The sequence below is a fragment of the Anarhichas minor genome, unplaced genomic scaffold, assembly GCF_050575085.1.
Source record: "Anarhichas minor isolate MPS153535 unplaced genomic scaffold, ASM5057508v1 ptg000033l, whole genome shotgun sequence".
In the NCBI taxonomy this organism is placed as follows: Eukaryota; Metazoa; Chordata; class Actinopteri; order Perciformes; family Anarhichadidae; genus Anarhichas; species Anarhichas minor.
In genome coordinates, this window is record NW_027466479.1 from 9316437 (window position 1) to 9343120 (window position 26684).

Here is a 26684-nt window from a genome sequence, read left to right on the forward strand (position 1 = left end):
GACGGCTCTCCGGTCTTTGATTGACAGATTGTGTGCCGTGTGCATGTAGCTCTGGTCCCCTGATGGCCCAACAGCCAGCTCCACTGTCCCATTTATGACACCAGCCAATCTGCCTCCAGCAGAGACTCTCCCACAGCTTTTCACAGATCTGTATCCCCATTTTCCCCAAATTCATCTCACCCCCTCCTCTCCCTTCAGCTTACTTTAAGACACAAATGCCCAGACTGCCCACACACAGGCACACACACACACACACACACACACACAAGCTGAGTTCGCTGCAGTGGAAGATGCTGCAAAGTGAGAGATGCAAGTGGAGAAAGTGAGAGCCTGCATGCACCTCTCTTACAGTGTTGAGTTATTTGAATATAACCAACGATGGGAAATTTCCCCAGTTGTCCTGGTCGCTCACTAGAGGGCGCTGTCTCCGCTCCACTGCTGACAAATCCGCTTATGATGATGTCCGGGGGCCGTATGAACGCCGTTTGAGGTGCGACATGTTTCTTTGATTATTTCTGGTTTCGGGAGCTTTCGGGTCTCTCTCACTCGCTCCTTCAGCGTGTGTGCGCGTTTGTTGTTTGTGTTTCAGACACAGACGTGGGCAATTTAAAACGACCTTATGTTCAGTAAACAGGTTTGATTTTTGTTCATTTCTTTTTTGAATTATAACCCAACAACTGTGACTATGTGTCCTTTTTGTTGTTGTCGTTATCGTTTCTTCACCGGGAGTCATGCAGCAGACTTGTGCAGTGTTCTCTCCGTTCTCTCAGTCCTGTATAGTATATAGGCCTACCGTTGTCCGAATTTCAGTGGTTTTAAGGGCCATTTATTTACCATCATTTACAAACGGCAGTTCGCCTCTTTTTTAACCCCGTTACTTTAAATGCTAAATTTTAAAGAAAATAGAAAATCACTTGTCTGCTTTCAGAGAGCTCATCCCCATATGTAGCCTATTAATATGACATTGATTTCCTACATCCTAAATCTACTCAAACTAATTTGAACGGTTTCATATTGTATTTTAATTCAGTTAAATTAGGAAATAGATCCAATTGTGTCTAAGAATATCCACCTACTGTTAATATCTTTGATATAAGTAAAGCATTTTTGGCGTTTTATTTAGTGACCAATTTAACAATAATTCAAATATTGGATTAAAACTTAAAAAGGTAGAAAATAAGAAAAATAAGATTAATTTCAATTTCTATTTCTTTCAGTATCTGAAGGGAATTAAAGCTCTAACAAAAAACATGCATTTGCCACCTGAGAAAGGGAGAAGGAAGCTCGAATAATACTCGCCGTTTTTTCCCTCTTAAGCAGAAACAAATTAAGTCAAAATAAAAATCGTCTTTTTTCATTTGCAGGTGTTCCTTTTGAGCCCATTTTTACGGTCAATTGTTTTACTAGAGCCAATACTGAAGAAGTGGAAGAGGCGACAGAGGCCAATTATAGGAAATAAGGTGCACATGGGATTTTTTTTTTTTTTTCATTCTCAACGACACGTTGAGGGGAACGGGTCTCGGTGTTTTGCTATTCATCGAGGATACGTCTTGGTTGGTTGAGTGAGTGTGGAAGTAATCTGACAAGCCGTATGTGAATGTACATTTTACGTGATGACTTGAAGCCGAAAGTTTATCGAGGATTAGAAGCGTGCGCGGTGGGGAATGCAGGACTGGTGAAGTGCGACTTATTTTTTTAGAGACTTGATTTGTGGGTAAAATGTGCAGAGACACTGGTTGTCGTTTTGGCCTCTTAGAAATGATTTTCACTCATGTTTGACAGCAAACTGAAGCTTGTTTGCTCTTGTAATTTATTGTTTTTTAAAATCCTGGATGCGTGGCGCGTGGAGCGATCGCCACTTCGCTCAAATCTGCACCCGGGACGTGAGAGTGAAAATAAACGTAACAACACTCGTAAAGACATTTTTCCTCCTGATATTATTTCCACCAAACGCTTTCTAATTGAATTAGAGTGGTGCGACCATTGGCTGCGGAGCGGGCTGGTGCGCCCGCGTGCTTCTCCAAGAGCTCCTCCCCTCTCGCTCACAATCAGTTGGGTGCGTGGAGAACTACATCTTTATAAGAGCCGCTGAACACTCAGTGTCCAGCCTAGAATCTGATCCGAACGTCCGTAGGCGAGGAGCCGGTTTAACCTCCTTCCATCATTCGTAAGGGAGGGAGGCGTGCAGAGCCAGAAACTACCAGGGCGCCGGTTGGTCGCGTCGCCTCCTTTGGCTGAGATTCACTCCTCTGGAAACTCTCGACACTCTTTTTATTGTATTGCAAGGTCTAAACAATGCAGTTAGAGAACATCCTTCCCAGCGCCAGCATCAGTTTACCCAAGACCTTTTACAATCTTTCGTCGTCGGACAGTGCCAACAACAGCCCGAGGCCGTCATCGCAGCTTGACTACCAAGAAGTCGACCGGACGGAATCGGAATCCATCAGTGCCCCTAAGAAGTACCTGAGCGGGGTAGGGAACGGGATGCTGGGTGAGGCAGAGGGGGACACTTTCGCTAAAGCCGGGCCCGATGGGAGGAAAGGCTCCCCGGTGCTCGGCGAGGACGAGTTGACGAGCGGTCGGCGTTACAACATAGAAGAACTGGGCTCCGACAGATACTTCATCTCGTCCGCACAGGCGAGTTCCGACATGGCAAGCCCCTGTTCCCTCTTTCCTTACGCAGGACAGACCGGCTCGGTGTACACCGGGTCCAGCGGCTCCAGGTACCCGGCTTCACTTCATTACGGATCCGTCCTGCCGCCCACGGGCTTCTCCTCCTCGTCCATGTGCACCGGCCGGAGTCAGTTTAGCAGCGGAGGGTACCAGTTCAGCCAGGGCCCGGGCTGTTTGTACCCCTCCTATCCCGGGACGGGGACGGGCATTGGCTCCATGTCTCTGCCGGGGTCTGCCGCCGGAGCCAGAGCGCAGGTCTATCTGTGCAACCGACCTCTGTGGCTGAAATTCCACCGGCACCAGACCGAGATGATCATCACCAAACAGGGCAGGTAAGCAGAAGGCCCAATTTAAGCACACGACATGTGCAGAATGTGAAATTCGTTTTAATATTTCCCGTCAGCCTGTTTAGACTCTATTTCTCATGACACCGGTCATTTTCATACCACTTCTTTACGCATGACCAACATTTTACGCACAGGATTCCTATCTTCCTTTTACGCATTTTGTTTGTGGTTCTGAACTTTTAAATTGCAAGTTTTCGTTTCTGGTAAATTGTAAATGCACAACTACACAGCAGACTAAACATGACAATGATGAAATGTACAATTATTTAAAATCTAATATTAGAGAGGCACTTTGCCAAGTGCCACACATGACATGAGCTTTGTTTTCCTGCTTTTATGAGCACATCTGTTAATTACTCCTGTTTTTTTTTTTTTTTTTCGTCTTTTCTAGACGGATGTTCCCATTCCTCAGCTTCAACATCACTGGACTCAACCTCACGGCCCACTACAATGTCTTTGTAGAAGTTATTTTGGCTGACCCAAATCACTGGCGCTTTCAGGGAGGGAAGTGGGTCACTTGTGGGAAAGCAGACAATAATATGCAAGGTGAGTTAGAGATTCAAGAAAACGTATTTGTCTCTGGCAGATATGTATGTTGTTAAATAAAAGATTGAAAAAGAAATCGGGAAAGGAATGAAACATGGTTAGAAATAAATAATACAACAATGTAGCATTCAGTCCTGAGAGCTTGATGAAGTGAGAATCAAATTTGAGTGTCAAAGATTAAGATTGTTTGGAAATAAAGATGGTTCTTTTAATTTATTATAATTATTTTTACCCATTTTTGCAAAATGTTTTGAAATGTTTTGTAGTGTTTAATAAATGCATATAATGCAATAATTTAGACTCATCTCAGAGAACCAACTCTAGTGTGAAACTTGTCTTTTCAAATGACTAGTACTAGATGGATTAAAATGATTATTCTTCATTTGATAATTTATTGTTAAGAGAAATATTATGAGAAGAAAATGTATCATTTTCAGCATCTTTTAAAACGGAACTTTTGAATTTGATTTCAATAAATTCCATTAGTCTGTCTTGAATCTACTTTCAATTAATGTTTTCATTAAAATAACATCATTTAATAATAATTCCTGTTTTATGTATTTTAATTCGATTTTCCCCAAAGATCTTTATTATTATGCATAATGTATAATATGCATAATGTAAAAAAAAAAGCAGGATATGATGTATTATTCTTTCTGTTTTGCATATTACTAACTGCGTTATTTCAATTTCAGGTAACAAAATGTATGTTCATCCTGAATCTCCAAACACTGGTGCTCACTGGATGAGGCAAGAAATCTCTTTTGGCAAGTTGAAGCTGACCAACAATAAAGGGGCCAACAACAACAACACACAGGTAAGATGTGCATTTCTGACACGCTCCAAATTTTCCATTCGCCAATATTGTTTCTGATTTTAACTAACTGCAAATAATTGTGTAAGTACTATAACTTTCAAGCATGACTGCAGTCTTTTTTCAAAGATATTTGAGCACTCCATTTTATTTTTTAATTAAAAAAGAGCACAAATCAATTCACGCAGCCTGTTGTGAAATCTCCGGCGTTGCACTCATCACACGTCTCTCTTCTGCAGATGATCGTCCTGCAGTCGCTTCATAAATACCAACCGCGACTGCACATTGTGGAGGTGACGGAAGACGGAGTGGAGGACATGAGCAACGAGGCCAGAACTCAGACCTTCACCTTCCCAGAGAACCAGTTTATAGCCGTCACTGCGTACCAGAACACAGATGTAAGCACTGCAATGTATACATTATACATTTATTATTTGTGATTTAGAATTCAAATGTATTTAGCTGTTTAGATGCAATGCATGCATTTATGCTTAGTTTTATAAAAAAAAAGTCATTCTTTAGTATTGCTCTCTCACATTATTGATGCAAGATTTCTTTTTTGTTTGTTTGTTTTTAGATCACACAGCTGAAGATAGATCACAACCCTTTTGCGAAAGGCTTCCGGGACAACTATGACTCGTACGTGTCTTGCAGTTCAAGCAGTGTGGTTGATCTGTTTTTTCCTGTGGTACGCTATTTGATGCATGTCTCGGATGCTGAATTTTTCTCGTGTTCTCGTTTTTTGGTCGAACAGGATGTACACGGCCCCAGAGAGTGACCGGTTGACTCCGTCCCCCACGGACTCCCCCCGCTCCACCCAGATTGTGCCCGGGGCCCGCTACGCCATGCAGCCTTTCTTTCAGGACCAGTTCGTCAACAACCTGCCTCAGAACCGCTTCTACGCCAGTGAGCGGGCCGTCCCCCAAACCAACAGCCTCCTCTCCCCGCAGAGCGAGGACGTCAGCGCTGCGGCCTCTGCCCAGCGCTGGTTCGTCCCCCCAGTCCAGCAGCCGGGCTCCAACAAGCTGGATCTGTCCTACGAGAATGACTATTCCACCAGCAGCCTGCTGTCCTACGGCATCAAGCCCCTGTCCCTGCAGACATCCCACGCCCTCAGCTACTACCCAGACTCGGCCTTCGCCTCCATGGCTGCGGGCTGGGGCACCAGAAGCTCTTACCAGCGCAAGATGACCACGGGCCTGCCCTGGTCCCCTCGTCCAAGCCCCCCAGCCTTCCCGGAGGACCAGCTGGGGGCCACAAAAGACAAGCTGCCCGAGGAAAGCGCGCCTCCCGCCTCGACCTGGATCGAGACGTCCCACTCGCTGAAATCGGTGGACTCTAGCGATTCCGGCGTGTACTCCGTGGTGTGCAAGCGGCGCAGGATGTCCCCTGGGGGCTCAAGCACAGAGAACTCCCCCACCATCAAGTGTGAGGACTTGACTACAGAAGAGTACAAGGACAACCCAAAAGGCATGGGTTATTATGCATTCTACACAAGCCCCTAAGACTGTATTTATTTAAACTAAATATAATTCTTCATTCCCTGTTAATGTCTGTTTTCTCTTTTCTCTAAAGGTGCCAAAGCTTAGTGTCCCCCCCCCCCCCCCCCCCAAGCAAGCTGCACACGGTTATTTTCCCAGGCCAGCCCCTCTCACATACCTGAGCAAAAACATGCATAGTGATTGTTGTTTTTTGAAAAAGCATGTCCCTTTTTAATCATTTATTTTTACAACTTTTACTTTTTTTACAAATGTGAATTTTCTTCTTTTTTTTTCTTCCCCCTGCGTATTTAAGTCATTTCCGTTGTACAGTATTCGTGCACTTTAGAATGTGATGTATCTTGTACAAATTGTCTTCATGGAGGTGTTATTAAATGGATAATAAAACGGCTTTTCACAAAGCAGCTGTCCAAATGTCTGCCTCGGTATGTTTTAACGTCCCATGTCCACAGTGAATGAATAAGACGGGCCTTTGGCAGCTCTTAAAATAATCTATACGTTGTATCAGCTGTAGATAAAAGTCTACGCATGCATTTTCTAAATGTACAGTCGCTGCTGGAACTGAAATGACTGGATCTGATACATTTTCTGATGAAAACAAATCAAAAGTGTGTGTTATGCAGTGAATGAGTGGCGGTGCCTGTAACCCTATGCTGTATTTTTATGGCTTGTTATAGAGGCCATGAATTTGGGCCTCTAAAATAAAGGCTCCCCTGTGTGATTGCTGCAAACAAGTTGACATAGCAACAAGCCTACATTATAAAATATGAATAAGACCATGCTTTCAAATGGAGCGGCGCAGTGGTAAAATTGACCCAATTTTGCATTCAAATTAAGGCATTTTTTAAAGATTATTAATCAACATTTCTCCTGTAAGCGATTTGAGACCAACTGCAATTGAGTACGGAATTAATTTCAAGCGACGCTCCTTTGTCACTTAGAATTGGATAAGCTTCTGCTGTCTTAAATCTATCACCCTTCTCTGCTAATAAAGCACATGTAGCATCATTTTTCAGAATATTTTCATATGTAAAGACTTGTAATCGGGTATCATAAATCCAAATAATCATATGCATAGTAAACAACAGAAGATGATAAGGGCATATAGTGTGTGAAAGCCTCTTTCTGTTTTAAGGTCACAGTCAGTAAGCACTATTGTTTTGTTTTTTTGGTATGTTTTATTGAAATTCTCAGAGCCCATGATGTTTATGCACAAAAGAGCTGAGCAATCCTCTTCAAGCAACAAATGAGTGCGACGAGGTAACGCCACAGCTCACAATTCAAGTGAGCGAAGTGTGATTTAAATAAGAGATTTACATGTTTTTTTTAGATGACATGACTCACAACATAGACCCAGCTAGGTGAAAAGCACACAGTCCTACCATTCCTTCTGTTGTTGCCATGGCGGTTTCACGCATTTTATCATTTACCCAAGTAGTGCAACTGCATTGCGAGGCATGTGTACTTAGAAGATATGAAAACAGGCTAAATGAAAAACGGTCCGTCGGCCACCCAGCTAAGGGCAACGCACAGCCAAACACCTCTATTTATACGCCTCTCAAAAGTGGATTAGTGGAGTTCAAACTCATGAAAAGAGAAGTCATAATATTCACACAGAGACTACTTGGCTCATGTTCTCAACACCTGTTTTTCTTCAAGTGAAAATACTTTGAATCCTCCCCCATAACGACTCCAGTTTGAATTGATTTGCATACTGGAATTCTAATTAATTCTGTTGTCAGACTCCTTGACAAAGTGAGGAGTCTCACTAACTCCAATTAACACCTCCTAACAAGGTAGAGTGCTTGATTGCCCTGGCCTCTCAGGAAAGCTGTAAGAAAAAGCCTCTTGGGGGGGGGGGGGGGGGATGTTCGAGCTGAGAGAGTATAAATGTTTGCACTTGTGCGTGTCAGCAAATTGTATTTCTGAGAATCTGACGATGTTTTTCTTCTCCTTTTCATGCTGCCTTGACCTCTGCTTCCTCGGTGGTGGTGAGGTGGAGAATCAAGATTATGAGTGGACAACTAGCGAAAGAGAGTTGCAGCGATGTGACAGTAATTGACACCCTGACGATGGGAGGGGAAAAACAATTAGAATTTCACACGCCCTTAATTTATAACCCATAACTGACCTACAGTTTAGTGGAAATGGCGCAAATCTCAGAATAAGGTCCGCTTATTTTATTTTTATTTAACCGTTAGGATCATCGCATTGAGATTTTGAGTCTCATTTAAAAGGGGGCCCTGGCCAAGATGGCAGCGTAAAAGGTTCACACGAGCGCCACATTAAAAACATAAATGACAAACTTAAAAAAACAAAACAGCAAAAAGCTGTATAAACAACAATAGAAGTTAAAGAGGCGACAAATCAAACGAGGGAATTGCATCAACCAAAGAATTGTCGTTCAGGGTCAGGACAATGTTCAGCGCTTAATGGTCCTTAATCCTGTTGTTACAACTTGCTTTTAAAATAATGCAGTGTTTAGGATGCTAGTAACACAATTCTAGTGCTTTGTATTGACCTACGAATTTGCATGGGTGATATGTATTTCACACCAATCATTAGAAATACTGCAGTTTAACTTCCAATAAACACATGATTGCTGGAATTTGTCTTTCCAGCACACACACAACCAAACCCAAGCACACGTACACGCTTCAAGGTGCATCTATCTGTTTGAATGGCTCGTCAAACGCATGACGGCACTGCATATGTAATGTCTGCCGTCCTCCCACTGGAATGCAACCTCATACCCAGCGACAGCATGACTTCCATACACATACAGGGACGTGCATCTTGCATCTAAACTACAAAACATCGTCCTCGGTCTCCACTGCAGCTCTCTCAACAATCCTCGTATTATTTATTCAAAGGATATTCCAGGTGATTCATGGGAGCTCTCGACAACTCCAAAACAACAACCGAGCAACAAGTCGATAAATTGTGTCTTTCTCAACCCATTCATGCAAGAAGTACAGTAATCAATAGACACCTCTACAGCATGCTACCGCAAATTCAGACCATGTTGACTCGCTCTATGCGCATCGGGATGAGGCCTGAAGAATTGACTGCCGTTGTTAACATTGCTGGCTACAATCTCAGTAATTGACTGGGTTCTGCTGTCGTTGTCAGTAAGGCCTGGGAGAAACAATCCAGAGGTTTGCAGGATTTAAAGCGCTTTAGCAAAACTTCTTCTTGCTTCATGTGTGTGACCAACCTTCCCCCAGGCCGCCCATTGGCGACCACGTTGAGAGTTGATGTAGGAAAGGCCACGGAGGCTACGGAGACATTGTACCCAAGGAGGGCTGACATCTAAACACAGATGAAGGCCTGAGGCGGTTTCCTCACCTTCAGTCACACACTATTACTGCTCTCACTGGCTAAATGCAGCCACAGGCAGACGTGTGTCTGGGTCAACATTTCTTTAAGACGCCCCCCCCCCCCCCCCCCCTTTTTTTTTAAGTATCCCACAGACGAGCACGAGTGAGACGGTGGCGATTATGTTTCCTCTTCACACTACATTTCCCCTTTTGATGTGTTGATAAATGTCACCTCTGTTAAATGCTTATCAAGCCAGTTAGAATTACTGTGGAATTGTTCCTCAGGGACGGTTTGAGCCTCGTATGGCCACTCTGCTGCTTTGTGATGTATTCACGCATCATCTAGTTAATGGCTTTTTATTTTACAAAGACTTTCTCAAACATCTTGAGTTTAATGTCATTAGTCGACGTGAGTCAGATCTTTTTAACTGTAGGGAAACGATGGACACTGCAGACACACGCAGGCCCACACTAAAGCCAGGAACCAGGTCCAGTGTGCTATATTATATTGTAAAAGTAGCCCAACACATACAGTACATGTAGATATTCTCTGGCACGCGATGCAATGTTCTGTTTTGCGTGTAATGAGCACATGTTCTTTGTGTTTTCAAGTAGAGGTCATGGGCATTTACAGTCCTAATGATGCTGACAAAGGCTCTCCTTTTAGCTCGCCCCAGGTGTCGATGTACACAACACAATGCTTTATTTGGACCTGATTAATCAGCAGTAAATAGGGGGGGTGGGCTGACTTAAGTGCGGGTGTAATGCTCGCAGGTCTGCTGAAGTGAGACCCTGGTGTGAGATGAGTCTCAAGTTGGCGGGGCCACAACTGTTTGCAGAAGGGCGTTGAGTGTTGGCAGAGAGCACGGAGGTGAGAGGAACCGGAGGCCAGGCCGGGCCCTCGTGTGTCTTTGCCCTCAGACGGCGTGTGCAGCGCGCAGGCAGGGCCCGGACTCACTGGTGCGTGGATAACGTTGGAGTGAGTATCCCGCGGCTAAGCTGCACTTAACAGCACATTGATTTCAAACCCCCGTGTTCCCTCTCGAGGGCAGTGGGACGCACCTCAACAGGCCGGACCCCCCCTCCCTTTCTTTTCCCCTTCTGACCACCACCACCATTTACCATCTACGCAGCCTACCCCTCCCACCATCTACCCATCCCAGAGTCGATTTGGGTACACCATGCTGGTCACTGGCCTCTACCCCTCCCTCCCATTCCACCTCCTCTGAGTGTCCCGGAGGAGTTGAACAGGTTTCAGGGGCACTAAGGCTCCAGCAGGACCCTGGTCTTGAGAGCGATGTGTTGGGTCAGGGCGTGCAGAGGCAGCCGCGTGGAATAGATCTGTGGTCAAAATCAATGCATTGGCACTTTGATGGAGCGCTCCGACAGATTTGGGTATGTCACATTCTGGTCTTTCTCTCCTGGCACCATCAGAAGGCCTCGCCACAGGAGAAAAAACATCATCCACTAAACCTTCTGGGAGAGAGGGACTCTTCATTTCTGCAGCCATGGGACCAAACATGACACAGTCAATATTAATTTGGTGGCTTGCACCTCACATGTTACTCTCTCCGAACTGTCGCCTCTTGCTGCTCAAAGCTAAATGCAAAATGCCTGTGTAACCTTTGCACACGTTCTACAAGTTCTGCAGCCATTAGTTCTGGAGTTTACATTTTACATTAAGAGACAAGGGTTGTATTTCTTCCGCTACGGTAAGTTCAGTACGACTACACTCTTCACTCTGCTTTTCTTGTTTTCTTTCTGAAGGTTCGGAAAAGAAAACTTTCTCTCTCAGCATCACCACACCTTGCAGTCTGCATCTTTTTGCGTGAGTCCCTCAGCACAGGTGGATGCCAGTGTAGCGCTTCTTCCACTTGTCTAACTTCTGACTCATCTCCCAGATTCATTATGCAGATGCATGTTTCAGGAGCAGTACACAGCACTCTTCGTTGTGCGCTAATGGGCTCTCAGCATCTTTAAGACTCGGGGTACAATTAAGAGGTGATATTTTGATCTCCCACCTCGCAGTTCTATTTCTGAGCTGCCGCGTGATTATGCCGGAGGTTGATGGGTGGGTGAGGAACGGGCCTCTATTTAAAGGAAGACTCCCATGAACAGAAAGAACAGACTACTTTTGCTGTTTGCCCACGCCTGACGGTATTTGTACTCCATTGCAATACAATGTATGACACGATCACAAAGTGATTTTGGCATAATGCTACTGACTGATGGTGTTCACTGTAATGGAAGTTAACTTTCTATTTAAAAAAAAGTATATGTACCAAATCCCACAGCTCTGTAAGAAGGGTGGTCCTACAGTTGATTCCTATAAGGTTATTAAAGGTAATTGCAAAGACTAAGAGCACCATATTGTGTATCCACTCCAACTTAACCAACCATATGTTTTACACCGAGGCTCAAAACACTTTCTTATTTTTTATGTTTAGTTTGTGATCCATCACATCACAATCACAACAAATGTCTGATGCTAATTGATTAATTATTTAGCATAAAAGACCAGAAGTAAAAGAGTGAAACTGAAAGGGTTGCCTGCCTCTAAAGAGTGAATTAAATATGTTCACGTCTGGTGGTCGACTGCTTTCTTACACAGGAGAAATGGTTAATACAGCATTGCCATCTGCTGGTGGAAGGGAGTTATTACATAGTAAGAAATTATAACAACATGATAAGCAAAGGTTGTTTTGTGGAAGGTGGATGGCAAGCATGTGTCAGGAAGGTGTGGGATAATAAGGATTTAATTTCAAATTTCTGATTTGTTTTAAAATTTGACATTATAATAGCCTATAATAATTTGAATGTACTGTAATATCAATATCGGATGATTCGCAGGCATGTCATGGCAGGTCATGTAATTTTTTGGCGGAAAAGGCCAGTAAACTCTTATATTGAAATCCTTTATAAAGTAAGTCTGTGTAGATTTAAAAATCTACAGTGTTTGAATGCTTAGCCATTATCAAACTTATTACAACCTTATTACTCTCGTCTGTCCGTTATCTAACATTTGTGATTTATTTTTATTTAGAAGTGAATAACTTAGAAGCGAATAACTTCAGGTCATAATAAACATCTTATAACAATGTAATTGTAATATAAATATTACATTGTACATTGTACAGATACATTGTATATGCATTTATGTACATACAATTGTGTGTATTTGTGAAATGTTGAGAATACAGGTATTATTTGACTGTGTTAATACTGCTAGTGTAAATAAATCTCTAACATGATCAAAATAACTTTAAGGCTACATTTTGGTTGTTGTCTTAGACCTGTCGGTTGGTAATGGTATTCCTTTCCATTGCTTTTGTTACTTTGCCTTTAAGTAGCTCTAAAGTAAGATACAATTGAAAAAGTGATACAAAATTGTTCTTAGTCTTGATTCAGGATATAGTGCCCAAAACCTCAAACCCAAGATACCTTATTACGGCGACATGCATCATTTTCATATCCATTTAGTTTAGATATGAAACTTTGGAATCTAGACTTCTAAATAAGTTGTATTTATTTCAACAATCATCATGTGTACAACTTATTTCAAATGCCCATGGAAGCGAACCGTCCCAGCAAGTTTATCGGAGTTAAAAAAAAAAAAACACACAAAAAATAAAACAAACCGCTTGAGACTTTGCGGGAGCCCGGAAAACAGCCCCCCCCCCCCCCCCCGCCCACCTCATGACGTCTTTAGATTTGATTGGCTGAGAACGCCGGGTATTGCGCGCGAATTGGCAATTAGTTCCTGTCAATCATGTTAGAGGCGTGTCCTCACCGTCATCGAGGGAAACCATATCCAGTCCTTACAGTGAGTTCACTAGTCTTTACCGGCCCGGGACCTTCCGTTACATCAACTGTTAAAAATAAAAGAGCAAGTGGGCAGAAGACCAGCTGCAGATGAAATGGACGAACCGTCGGAACAAATGAGGCCCCTTTTGAGAACAGTAAGTGCCCGCCCAACACAGTCAACCGTTAGCCCACCATTACATCTGTGCGGCTCTTTGTCCGTGTTTGCCTCTTGTTTGCCCAGCAGCCGCACAAGTAACGTGTTCTAGTGATGCTTTGGGAGTCAGATTCAGTAAGGCACCATCCGGCTGCTATTGTTAGCCGGCTTCTTCTACTTCTGACACGTGGCATGGGTACAAGTTGTGTTTCGGGTCTCCCGTTTAATTCAACCAAAGCGTTCATTCAAACATAAGTTTTAGCAGCAATGGGTTCCTCTGCCGAAGTTTTAGGTTCTTTAGTTCATCTTCACTTGTTTTCAGATGGCACCTGCTAACGTTAATGGCATATCCGGGGTGCACGAGCAAGAGTCAAGCCTGATAAAGTGACGTTATTAACGTTAGTTAAGGTAATAGATGTCCTGTTTGGACGTTAGTGTGTGCCCACGTGCTTTAATCAACTAAAACGTGCACATAACCACGTGCCTTTCGTGTTGCCCGTGTAAGTTAATTAACGTTACGTTTTGTACCCAGCTTTGTAGCGTTTCCCCCTCACGTTCAACAGGTCCGTTACTACATATGTGTCCCAGCCAGTCGATACCATCTACTGGTACATTTACAGAAATAAAAGGCTCATTTGCATATCAAATGCGCCTAAAATAGACCAGCCTTCCTGTGTGACATTTCCAAGTCTGGAGACGCTCCTAATTTTACTACGAGGTGCTCGTCCAACTAGAGAGGAAAAAAATAGACATGGAGCTGAAAGAGGAATTGTGTTTGAACAATATCAGACACGTCGGTTAAAGTTGGTCACATCCACCAAACTCTCTTCTGTGTGCTATTTTAACTTGTGGCTGAGTCGAGACTCACATCCTGTCTGTTTGGTGCGACTTTACCTGTCACAGAGAGAACGATGAGCATCAAACACACACACACAGCAGTGTTAGCGAGCCCCCGCAAAAAAAAAAAACTGGTTGGAGAGCTAAGTTTAAAAGGCGTGCTGGCTGTCTGACATCAATGCTGGTGTTGGGTTATCCACTACTGTGTTTGTTAGGGTCATCCACGTGCATGCTCTGAGGAAACTTGACCCCCCCCCCCCCTGCCCTATGAAAAGGAGTTGTGTACTTCATGGACGTCAATACATTCACTGTGACACAGAGCCCTGTAGACAGACATTCAACTGCTTGATGCCTATAATCGCCATTGTTGCGCGGTTGAGTGTGACATTTAGCTGGTGTGTGCATGTTTAACACAGGAATCTGGTTTCAAACAGAAACTCTTGTTATATTCAGGCTTGCTGGTTGACCAATGGGACTCCTCTGAACGGAGTAGTTCGCTGTTTAGTTTGGCCTCAACTTCTGTACACTTAGAACAACTGTGTTGGGGTCATATCAATAGGCCATGGGGACACACGGCATGCAATGTCATTGAGCGTTTGTTGTTCGCCTGCCTTTATGTCACCGATTATCATCGCAGGCTGTTTGTGGCATTTATAGAAGGCTGCTTAGACGGCTTTAGCTTTGTGTTTAAGTGACCGGTATTAGCCTCAGAGTTGGAGATGAGCTTTCTTTCTCCGCCTGCCTGTGTTTTGCATGTTTAACCTTATGAGTGCTTAGTGGCCAAAGATTAGACGTATCCGCACTAGAGTGTTATCGACGATATGGTTGTATCGGAAAGACGGGTTGGCGGTGGAACGGCTGAGGATCGAGACACTGAGAGAAAACCGAAGGATTACAATAGCGGTTTCATTGCTTTGACCATTTGATTGCCCCATAGTTTGCTTAATAAATGCACACTTTTGCTTTGTCACTGACACCTCGAACTCTTGTTTTTTCAACGATTTTGACTATGCTAATCTGGCTCTGACGTGTGATCTCTCACTGAATTTAAGATCAGGTGAAGAGGGATTTGTGCGTCCTGCTGTTCCACTAGTGAAAAAGGGGGTTTAGTTCAGCCACGGTAGGCTCTATGAGCTGCACTATTATTGGCTCAGCACTTACTGCCGGGGTTATTGAGTGTTTCATACAGCTTACTCACTGTATGACATTGTTTTGAATGGGCAATTACACACAATGAGCCTCTTTGCCAGTCTGCTGGTGCCGTGTACTGTTCAGCTACACTATTAAGATAATACGATAGAAATAATTAATTCCCACCGTACCCAGCTATAGGCTAATTGGCGTACACAACAGAGAGCCTGTTTGTTTACATTGTTCCCGATCTACTTTCTGCGAGAATCAAATCTACTGTCAGAAAGTACGATGCGATTAAACATACCACAAGCGTTTAAGTGCTTGTTGGAGGCAACGTTCAATGAAGTCCACTACATAAGTTAGAGCGTGACCCAGCTATGTGTCCCGTCCTGTACTTTGTTTCTTACGCAAAGAAAAAGTTTTGGGATTCTTTTGCTCGTCCACAGGGTATACAGAGCAGCCTCGAGAATACTGCCGGGAGTAACCGTCACTGCTGTAAAGGTCATTTCATGATTGTAAAACACAGAAAAGCAGATCAAAGGGCCCAGGATTGTACTAATCTGCATGGTAGTATGGTTTTGCCAACCATGTGAACTGAGAGGATTTGAGAGTTCATCCAATTACAGGGAAACGTATCAACCCCATGCTGCTAGGTGTGGTCTGTCACTCTTGGTAGTTGCATCTAATGGGAGCGTGGTCCCAACGCCTCTTTCCTGTGCATGAACACTGGACTGTACACATGCTACCCTTTGCCAGAGAAATCTTTAATCTCTTTACCTTAAGAGAAGCAGAACTTATTTGAAGGCTGTATGGAAGGGATGAATATGTTTAGAGCGCAAGCAGTACGTCAATTAATTGATTGATTATTTGATAAAGTGTGCGGTTACTGTGACACTATATTCTGTTGTCACTCATAGCGTGTTACTACCATCCGACCTGCTTTCCTCAGTGGCTCCATGACTTTAGCTTTGGTTTCGTTGTAGAGTATCGCTGTGTCCGTAAAAATGTAGAGATGAATGTTGTATCTCGGTTCCAAAGTGTGCAACATAGCGCGATAGCTCCTATCCTCAATGAGTGAGTAGGGGCGCAAATCCGTGGCAAAAAAAAGTAGGAATCTAGTTTGTGTTTCGCTTCACCCTTTCTGAGTTGGGTGGAAGAAGATAAAGCGAAATGCTCCCATACGTTAGCAAATAAACCAGGGGGTGCTGGTCGGATCGTATCCATATTTGGCTGCTCAAGCTCAGCACCATTGTGCTCTCTTAATTTTAGGTTTGGTTTCACCTTTGCCTTTATGGTTTTGTGGTTACTTGGAACTGACTGGTCCTGTTTGGCATCCAAAGGGTCCCTCAGGCCCGACATCTATAGCGCTTCCGTCAATTAGAGAATAGTTACTGCTTATGTTTCAGGAATATGTTCCTTTTGCCCTACTCGTGTAACAGTTGACAAATGAGACGTAATTCTTTGTAAAATTACAGGTTGTCGAAAGACGTGTGCAACCTTCAGGCCACGATAAGGACTGTGAATGTCAAAAGACGCATTTGAAGTCTCAATGAATACGCAGCTATCTGTCCTTTCTCAATTCAGTGCAACGTGTGTGTGTGTGTGTGTGTGTGTGTGTGTGTGTGTGTGTGTGTGTGTGTGTGTGTGTGTGTGTGTGTGTGTGTGTGTGTGTGTGTGTGTGTGTGTGTGTGTGTGTGTGTGTGTGTGTGTGTGTGTGTGTGTGTGTGTGTGTGTGTGTGTGTGTGTGTGTGCGTGTGTGTGTGTGTGTGCCTTCATTTGTGACCTGAATACCTCAGCGGGTGAGCATTTGAATGTCCTCCAAATGTGCGTGTACGTCCTCTGTGTGTGTATGGGTGCGTTTTTTAGCTCTTGGCCGGGAGAATAAAATATTCATGGTGGCACGGTGGGATTGGCCGCTAAGCAAAGACCGCGCTGACAGGGTAGAGCAGAGCACCGTGTGTTCAGAAGCGGCTAGCTCTCTCTCTCTCTCTCTCGCTCTGTCTCTCCCCTTTTCTGTATAAAGAGATGAGCGGAGGAAGAGGGAACGGACAAGTGCGACAGCGTCTCAGCTCACACACAGCTTCCCCAACAGAGATAGCCATCAAAGAAGGAACTGGCTGATGTCCTCGCTGCCTGTGCTTTGCCGATGTTTTAGTCTAAATGGATGAACAGAGCGAAGGGCAGCATGTGCTTACGGTACGTCTGGTCCCGCCTGTGTGGTTTTCAATTTGCATGCACAGAGCCCCTGGATCCTGTTCAAGTGTAGAACATGACAGTGTTATTGGTATAGTTGTGCTTTGTATCGGTTCGTCCTCTTGTGCTCTTCCACGGTAGAGTGCACTGGTCTGTGCCGATGAATGGGGCAGGTGGTCGGTGCACAGAAGCTGTTGCCTCATGTGTCTTTTGAAATGGAAACGTTTCCTTTCTACTCTTTAATCGCCTTTGGGGAACAGGAAAGCGAGGACGGAGACCGTTATGGCTGCTTGAAGGAGAGCGGGACAAGGAGAACAGGAACGAGGAGAGGAGAGAGATGAGGAGTGTGAGGGAGAGGAGGGTGGAAAATGGGTCTGCCGAGGTAGCCGAATACAAAACAAGGTGTATGCTGTCAATAGAGATGACGTTTATGGACCGAAGTGAATTTAAAAGAAACGCTTGTTTCCATTCAGTCTCGATTACAGAATGACTATGCCCAGAGTGGGAGCAACACTCAAGGAGGGACCGTTGGAATCAGAAGGAAAATATGTGTGAGGCAGAGAGAGGCGACGGTTTCCATCTTTGTGTTTGTCTGCAAAGTCTGTGCATGTTTGGGAGTATTGACTACATCCAATGGAGACTATGATTAGTATCTGTTTGTTTTCTGCCTAATGAGCTGTTTAAACTATAAGATTAAACTACATCTTCACTCTGGAGACATCAGAGACGGGTCACCAGCTCTGCCTTGTTAGTTTTGCCCTGTCCAAACACGGTGATGGGTTCCAGGGAGGTAAATAATTGAATAGCTAGTCTGCGAAAGCTAAATGTTGCTGCCTGATCAAATTATTTAATTATTATCTGTGTTTACGTTCGTTATCCAGCCCCTGCTAAGCACAATGTATGTTTGTGCCTTCCTGAAAAGATTTCCCCAAATTACATATTACTTGCGCATATACTTTAATGTACATCATTTGGTCACCAGCCATCTATAATAGATCTACTTGTCTTTTTGTTTTCAGACATCATTTAATTGGTTGCATAATTTACCATTAATTGGCAGTAAATAAATGTCAATATTCTCATACGTAGTATGCAATTGTCCATTTTGGCAGTGTAAGACAGAGAGATCTTCAGTAATCTCGAGGGACAGGTCTCTCACTATGTAACACCTCTCTTACGTCAGTCTCCATCGATTGGATCGGGTCCCAGTGAAGCAAGGCTGGCAAGGAACCAGGCCTGTTGGGTGGCTGCTTGTGTTATTCACTGTCTGGTTGGCGGAAGAGGCGTTTGGCAGCTGCGTGGTTAGAATCACTCCCACGCCAGCGCACTAACAGAAGAGAGGTTAACCTTCACGTTGTCAATGAATAAGAAAATGACTTTGAAGTGTAAAAGATGCAACGATGACGCGATTAAGTCGATCGGCAGACAATATGTCGGCAACTACTTTTTCTTGTCTTTTTTTTTATCAATTAATCATTGAAGTCAACAGTGTCAAATAAGTTCTGGTTCCAGCCGCTCAATTGTGAGGACTTATTCATTTCAATAACGTATAAGATAAAAAAAATAAACATCTATGAGTTATGAGTGATTCAGCCAAATGTGCCCCTTTCAACTCTGTCAGTAAAATTACACAAAAAAATGAAAAGATGAATCACAATTTTCCAAATGCTTTCCCTGTGGAGTTTTTGCCCTCTAGTAGCGCCTTCACTCTGTGAGTGGGTCACGTTATACTCACGCAGGCACACAAGGATACACATGCAAGTGTGTGACATGACACATATTCCTGCCAATGGTGCCATGCTATCCCACTGATCTACAGGTGCCCAGTCTGTGCCCAGATGTGCAGCAGTGCGCTGGCAAATGCAGGAGAGAAGTAGACTGCTCTCTAATACACAAGCATGTAAATGAGGCCGTCCTTGACCGAATAAAGTTTGAGTCGAGTAACACTCCACATAGGATAAGTTGATTTAATCGACAGATCTGTAAAACTGAGTTTCTCAGCAAAAAAATGACACATGAAATGTTTATTCAACTCTGGTAATTACTGAGGCTGTACGTGAATAATATTTGCAGATATTGTAAAACAAAATGATATGATACAACACAACAAATGCCATAGAGCTATTCATATCTTGATGACAAACACCCCTGTATACATACATTAACAGCATTTCCCAACAAGCCTATCCTGAGCGTATCACAACCTTCATCGTGTACTTGGGAAATCCTCGTATAAAGTTCAATATTGAGTTCAGATGGAGTGTTTTCTTTGCTATTGGATGGACACATGGTGAGCCTTGTTTACTCTTAAAGCTTCACGTGAACCATAAATCCCCCTCCTACATAATTCCCTACGTTGATTGTACCACCTCAGCTGTTATTATTGTTGTTATCCTCATATACTGACATACACGATTACAGTTGTGATTTTAACAGCCCTTTATGATTTCCTTTATGGATACAGCATGGACAATAAAGTAGATTGTGGAACATTTATATTTTTTAATTAATGTTATTGAATTTGTTTTGTACTGTCTAGAACATAATGGGTCTCTATCTTTATTACTTATTGAGCGAGTCTTTCTCTCTGATGAGCAGTCATGAAAACAGATTGTTTTGGGGTTTGATGGGATGCTACCACTTAATATGCTGCCACCTAAGTATTTCCTCAGTGACCCACTTCAAAGCAATACAATTCATCAAAACAAAAAACAGCATTTTAATCACCTAGTCTTCACAGTTACTTTTTAAATCAAACTACAAACTTTTGCAGCAACATTTCAAGTCCGTAGGCGGTGAGAGTTTCATGCTCAAAATACTTTTTGTGGAGTTTAACTGTAAAACTAAGAGCAACAGGGGTCATCTTTGGCCTACTTGTATCATTATATGATACAAGCTCAACTTCATATTGTTCTTTGCTGAATGATCTGGTTGGGAGCAGGTAAGTTAGGGTAATTTGAGTCATCTGATGACAGACAAGGGGCTATATTTCCGAGGTTCTGGTGCAGCCAGCAGATATCTGGGCCAAGACTTCCTTTTCCATGCCCTGCTCTTTGTTTACAGTCCAATTAGCAACATGAGATGCATGAGTCGGAGTTGAGAGACGGCATGTAGCTGGCAGTTTACATGCTGATTATAAAGTGAAATCATCGTCAGACGATAGCCGGTGGGTTCTGCCTTTGCATTTCAGCCAATGTATTCCACCTCTTTTGCTCTCCACGTGGACTGTTATCTGTATTTAACCACAGCCGGCTGGAACATAATACTACACGGTATACAAATGGAAACCGGCACGCTTCAGATACCTAAATCTTGTCTAGTTGCCTAAAACAATTGCCCTCTAAAAAACAGATTCTGCATATGAATCACATGGCAAGATAATTGCGAATAAACTGAAAGAAAAATGATACTGATAATCCCCCCCTCTCTAGATCTTCACCATTTTATTATAACGGTAGTTCCACAGGACGGCCATGTGAGGAAGAATAGAGGATGAGGGGGCTGCAGCGGAGAACAGAAAGATAAGAAATGATGAAGAGTGACACTTTACTTCATGATTTGATTGTGTTGTCTTGGCAGGTCTCCTGCTGGTGTTGCCTACCTCTCTTTTGATTGCTATCTCAAGTGTTTTGAGAAAAGCCAGGCCGGGCTTATCACGCACCAGACTCCATGCATGCTTTCACTTCTTACGAACTCAGACTAGGGGTGACGTGATGTTCCCTGGTGACAATCGAGGGGCTTGTGATCGGAATTCCCCACCGTGCTACACATCTGTTTTGCCAGTGGTAGTTGGAGCAGAATGTAGCGCATCCCACGAGTACACATGTCTCAGTGGACAGGCTAGGAGACATTGTGCTTACATTTACGGCTACATCGTTTTTCTAGATTAAGCTCATGGTTCTATTGGTTTCCATCTATCTTTGTAATTGTGCAGTGTACTGTTGTATTGATCCAGATCTACTTGGATAATGTGACCTGCAGCTCTGCTTAACACTCATTAGTTTCAGACAGGTTTGGTGGCATATTTAAAACAAACGCTATCGTATAATATTGGTCATTACTAGACACCCTCTGGATCCACACAGGACAGAAAGCAGTGGTAGGCCCACAGTCTGGGAGTGTACATGTAGCCAGAGATGCATCTGCCTTTTGTCAACAACCTCTATTAATGTCGCTGGATGGTGGCTTTTCTTACCCAGCTGGCAATTCTTCTGCCCTCCCCACTGGCACTGCCCCTGTAGCCCAACCACAGCTGTGCTTCGTGGGCATAATGGCCGATTGCCTCCCAGGCCCGGGGACTGTGGGTGATAGACTAGGAGTTTATTTTGGACAAAGCTATGTGACAGGTTGCATCATGTTCAATGTGGGGTTGAGGGCACAACAGATAGTTAACATGTGCACACACTCCACTAAACGGGCATGCATAGAGTACATGATAACGGGAGGTAAACTGGTGTTTACAGTGAAATGAACAGATTTGTAGAAGTGGTATTTTAAGAAGCTTAAGAATAACACTCATGAAGCAGGAATATGTTCACACCAGCTTTGTGTGCTGTGCTTGTAAACATTGGTACATGTGATTCTGGCAGATTGGGAAACTAGAACTGTGGCTGGTAGCTAAAAACTGTTCAAAAAGTTGCTCCATTAAATTATTTTACTTTAGTTTACTTTTTTTTTTTCTTTTATTAAAAGATAAAAATCTTTTTCCTTAAAGAGTTTTTTTTATTTTAAATCAATAAGAGTTTTAATCTTTTATTTATTTATTTATTTTTTAAATCTTTGTTTTAATTAAAAGTAATTACACAATACTCAGTCAAGTACAGATGTAATCTCTAAATGCATCAACTAGTGTGACTGACACAAATGCTCATGAGGAACCAGTCCAGTTTTAGTCACCCGTGGTCAGTTTTACACGCCCTTGGTGTGCCGTAGTTGGGGTCGGGTGGGGGGGGGAGAACTCCAGTAACTAGAGATAGATTAATTTCTCTCGGCTCTCCTCCCTGCAGCTGAATTATTACCGCCACTCATGAAGGCACCGTCAGAGAGCAACACGGCTCATTATCATGCAAATCCACTAGCAACTGAGAAACACGGGCACACAAGTGCACACGCAGACACGATCACAGATGGCATCATTCATCCTACGTGGGGTACCAACAGGAGAATGATTATGGTAATGTTGTGTGGAAATCTGAATGTCATTGACATATCCATAGTAGGAAACTAGTAACGAAACAGGGAAAGCAGGAGATAGAGCCTGTGCTTTCTGGTCGGTGTTGGAGGTCATGTTGGGGCTAAGACACATACAAGGCCCAGATATCATCCACGTATCCCGTGTCTTTTCAGCAGGCGGCTGTCCTCGTCTTTTTTTGTTTCCACACTCCTGCTTGGCAGCAGTGCCTCTCTGCGATTGGTCGAAGGAACTGAAAGGTTCATCCAATTGGGGGATTGTGTTGCATCAAAGAGTTTGTACACAAGGCAGGAGGACCAGCGCATTTGCAGTTGTTGCGGCGCGTCTCTGATCCCGTTATATGGCCTATGTAGAAGACCGAATGTTGGATATTTAAAAAAACAAATCATAGAAGTGTATGTTTTTCATCACTTTAGGCTCAGTTGAAATACGCCAAAATTAATTTTTATATTTTATTTTGCAACTTGTCCCATCCTGTTATTAAAATATAAGCTGTCCAAAAAACTGGACTAAAAGAAACCATAAGATAGGATCCTTACTATCGGCCATAACTGTCACAAACATACTATTCATCTCTAATTCAGGCTGATCTTATCAGCCTGGCTGTCCGACCCACCACTGGCTCACTGCCACCTTGTAGTGTTTATAGACCCGGTATGAATGTGTGTCTAAAATAAGCGTTTCCTTCCTGGTATCAATAAATCATGTCGAGTGTAAAGACACTGATCGCGGAGCACAGCTGGCCAGACTTCTATCGATTCTCTCTGTGTGGTCTTGGGGGGGGGGATGATTAAGTTCACTATTGGCCACACATGCAGCAGTAATTGGAGACAGTTGCCGCCAAAAATATTCTGGCACTTAAAGTCCCAGTGAAACGGAAGTTAGAGGAACTGAAGCTTCTATCCTCTTACATAGTTCACAGTGAAACCGAATATTTGAATGGTGTGCAGTTACAAGAGGGAGTTAAATCAAGTCCTTCACATTCACTTGGATTTCTCTCTCTCTCTGTCTGTCTGTCTGTCTGTCTGTCTGTGGAAGTGTTGTCTTATACTTCAGTCTTTGTGAGAACTGGTTATGAGTGTAAAACTGAGCAAAGTTTGGTTTAGGTTAAAAGTAAGCTACGGTTGGGCTAATTTCTTCTTAAATGTTGAGGTTAACCTTGTACTGCTTATGGTTAAGGCTGCGGTTGAGGGCTGAGTGTCCTCACAAGTATAGCAATTGCATGTTTGTCTAGTTGCTGTAGTTGTAGTTTGAAGGCACTATAATTCGATAAAGAATATTAGTAATATGCACCTTTGCCGTCTTGCCTCCTGGCAGATTTATGTCTCCTCTAATTGGATCTCTCCATCTTTTGATTTTTCCATGACATCAGGCTAATTATTTTCACTAAGGTCATGACCTCTTTTTTTTAATGAGTGTAGCCAGCCTCTTGAAATTCGACCTTTTGTTGCGTGGACCAAATGAATATACTTTCCAATACGGACTAATTGGTTTGCGAAAAATAACACGTGTATATAAACCCTCATGAAGTTCCAATGATGCCTCGCTGCATTTAACCGAACTTCAAGTTATTAAAGAAAACCACCAGAGGTTAATCTGCTGGATAAACTCGCTGTTATCAATCTGCTGAATCTAACCTGTTTGTCAGAGTATGTAGCCTCATTGTGTTCTGGGCTACATATGATTCATCACACTAATCAATAACACTGGATTTTATTTTCCTCCATGATCATGTTTCAGGGGAGTGGAAATAGGCTGCTGGTGTTGGCCATCTGTAAAAACCAAAAGCACTTTGTTTTCTTTACTGCAACACATCAGCACTGCCTTCATATCTCTCCACAAAACCGACAGGGCGACTAACATATTTGAAGTGTTTTTAAGGAAACGTAAGGATCTCTCTCCATGCTGTGTTGTTCCCACCAGTCTTATCACAGCCGAGCCAATCCCCGCCGAGCTACTCGGCTTAATGGAAAACCTGCAGTCTGATAGACGGAGTTCCCACACGTCCTGGAAAACCTGGAAAACAGTTGACCAATTTTTCCATTCACAGAAAACACATGGGAAAATGAGAGAAAAGGTCAAATGTCCTGAAAAACTTTCTCCTATCTATCAGAGCCCCCCCAAAAATGGATAACGTTGCCGTCTGAAAGGGCTGACCTATGATCGGGATCATATTAACGTTTGTACTTTGGTTATGTTGTGAAAAAGTCATGTCACAGGGTAACACATGCAGGTCAGATGGCATTGCAACTCAAATGGCCAAAACTCTGAATAATCACTGCTTGCTGGTAAATTCTGATTATAATATTCTTAGATCCTACATCTGTCATTCCCGTTCATCAACCTATCAGCTTTGATTGCTTTGTGATGACAGTATATTGGACTCGAGCTTAATTTTGATATATTTTCATGTCATTGTTCCTAACATTGTGCTCCATTGCAGCGATGAGAGGTCTGATTAAATGTCTGATGTGTCTCTTATTATCTTTTTATATTCCTTCTGTCTCTTATGCTCTCTCTCTCTCTCCTCCTGTCGTTCTCAGGGTCTAGATGAGGAGGCATTAGTGGACCATGGGAAGTCCAGCTTCACCACTCTCACAAGCTATGAAAGGGAAGATTTGGAAAGTAAGTTTAAAGCTGAAATATTCTTCCTGTCACGAATGTGTCATAGATTGATGGTACGGGTGGGTACCTAGCCTGCACATGTAAAGTGGAAACGATTGTTGCCTTTTCTACTTCTATTAAATCAATGCTTTATTGGATTTGCATTCATTCACTTGCTGCTGGTCACTTTAAGTCTGCTATAATTGAATATTATTATATATATTTTTATCGACTATGTGATTAGATGATGAATCAATGAATATCGTAAAATAATTGATAGGATCAGAAGTGTCAATGCTGTTCACATGTAGAGCACGTAGCCGCACAATATCTCCCTCAGCCCACTGCTCTTTCTTTATGTGGGTCCACCACACTTCATATCCTCCATCCTCTATTCAATAATATCTCCATTTGTCCCTTTCTCCCCTTTTGTGACACCCCTGGAGCCCCCTGCTCTCTGTCCGGCTAAGCTGTTTATTTTCACTCCATCCTCCTCTTTCATCTCCTCTTTCTCTCTTCCTCTTCCTCTCTTTCTCCATCTCTGCTTCTCCTCCATCTGTTCGGCTCATGTGTACTGTATGTCACTTGTGCCTTGAGTGCTGCATCCTGGTTTCATTCCTTCTGGGTTCCCTTCTCAAATCAAAGAGAGATGACTCATCTGTGAAAAATGAGTATTTGCAGAGAATGTAGGGCAGAAATAGGGCGTTTGCATTTCAGAACACAGTTTCTGTGTGGCAGTAATAATAATGAGGGGAAGTAAACATTCGGGAGAAAGCAGAGGGGTGAAAAATGTCAACGTTGTACTCTGGTTTCCTTCAAGTCGATTGTCATGAGAACTAAAAAGAAATGGAAATGGGTTCTCTGTCGTCGGCCTAACATCTTAGCGTGTCTGTCTTTTCCTTCAGTTGTAACAGACTGGGACAGTGACACTGTTCTTGTAGGCTTAAATCATTTTGAATTCCATTCATATTATTGCTGTCCTCTGGGAATCATCTGACCTAGTGCTTGCTTTGTCAGTTCATTAGCTCTACTAAATCATCTGCGTGTGTGATGGGCAAGAAATAGACGGGAGGCTTCAGGTTTTACAGTAGAACACTTTCCATCAGTGGCTCTACTCTATTTCAAATAACATGAAATGTTTTTTTTCTCTTTACCACCTAATTAGTGGTATTCAGATTGCATAACACTGAAGATGTAACTGAAACAGTGAACTGTATTCTGTGTTTTATGCTATTTAACCTTTTATTTTGTTTACAAGATGCTTTGCTGCTTTGTTTCCTTGTCCAAATTGTGTGAAAGTGGGCGTAGAGGAAAAGGTGTCTTATTGGTGCACTTTCCTTCTCTCCAGGCCACAGAGCGGTGTACGTAGGCGTCCATGTTCCTCTTGGAAGGGAGAGCAAAAAGAGGCATCGCCACCGAGGACACAAACATCACCGAAAGAAGAAAGAGAGAGACTTTGAGGAGGGGAAGGAGGATGGCCGGGAATCCCCCACATATGGTTGGAAACACTCCTCCTAAATGTCCCCATTTACTACCAAACCACACTCTATTTCTCTCTCTAAGTCCCT

General features: G+C 43.2%; 2 protein-coding genes across 5 annotated transcripts in view; both read left to right on the forward strand.

The window, feature by feature from the left end:
• The first annotated feature begins 1284 nt into the window (after positions 1-1284).
• Positions 1285-5937, forward strand: eomesa (eomesodermin homolog a). Its single transcript, XM_076105943.1, has 6 exons — positions 1285-3005; positions 3412-3566; positions 4262-4383; positions 4620-4778; positions 4958-5019; positions 5135-5937. The coding sequence occupies exons 1-6, from the start codon at positions 2296-2298 to the stop codon at positions 5883-5885; spliced, it is 1959 nt and encodes a 652-aa protein (XP_075962058.1). The 5' UTR covers positions 1285-2295; the 3' UTR covers positions 5886-5937.
• A 7057-nt stretch (positions 5938-12994) lies between these two features.
• The window catches only part of LOC142965120 (sodium bicarbonate cotransporter 3-like), a 37707-nt gene continuing 24017 nt past the window's right edge, over positions 12995-26684 (forward strand). For all 4 annotated transcript variants that reach the window (XM_076105876.1, XM_076105873.1, XM_076105875.1 and 1 more), the window contains exons 1-3: positions 12995-13158; positions 25056-25137; positions 26465-26614. In XM_076105876.1, the coding sequence (XP_075961991.1) occupies positions 13117-13158; positions 25056-25137; positions 26465-26614 (274 nt within the window). In that variant the 5' untranslated portion in view covers positions 12995-13116. The remainder of the gene's footprint in view (positions 13159-25055; positions 25138-26464; positions 26615-26684) is intronic.

What these genes read in the sequence shown, in the direction of transcription:
- eomesa (XM_076105943.1), top strand. Translation starts at nt 2,296, where the DNA reads ATGCAGTTAGAGAACATCCTTCCCAGCGCCAGCATCAGTTTACCCAAG. An exon ending in CCAACAACAACAACACACAG is followed by an intron (nt 4,384 to 4,619) that starts GTAAGATGTGCA and finishes TCTCTTCTGCAG; the next exon opens with ATGATCGTCCTGCAGTCGCT. An exon ending in TTCCGGGACAACTATGACTC is followed by an intron (nt 5,020 to 5,134) that starts GTACGTGTCTTG and finishes TTGGTCGAACAG; the next exon opens with GATGTACACGGCCCCAGAGA.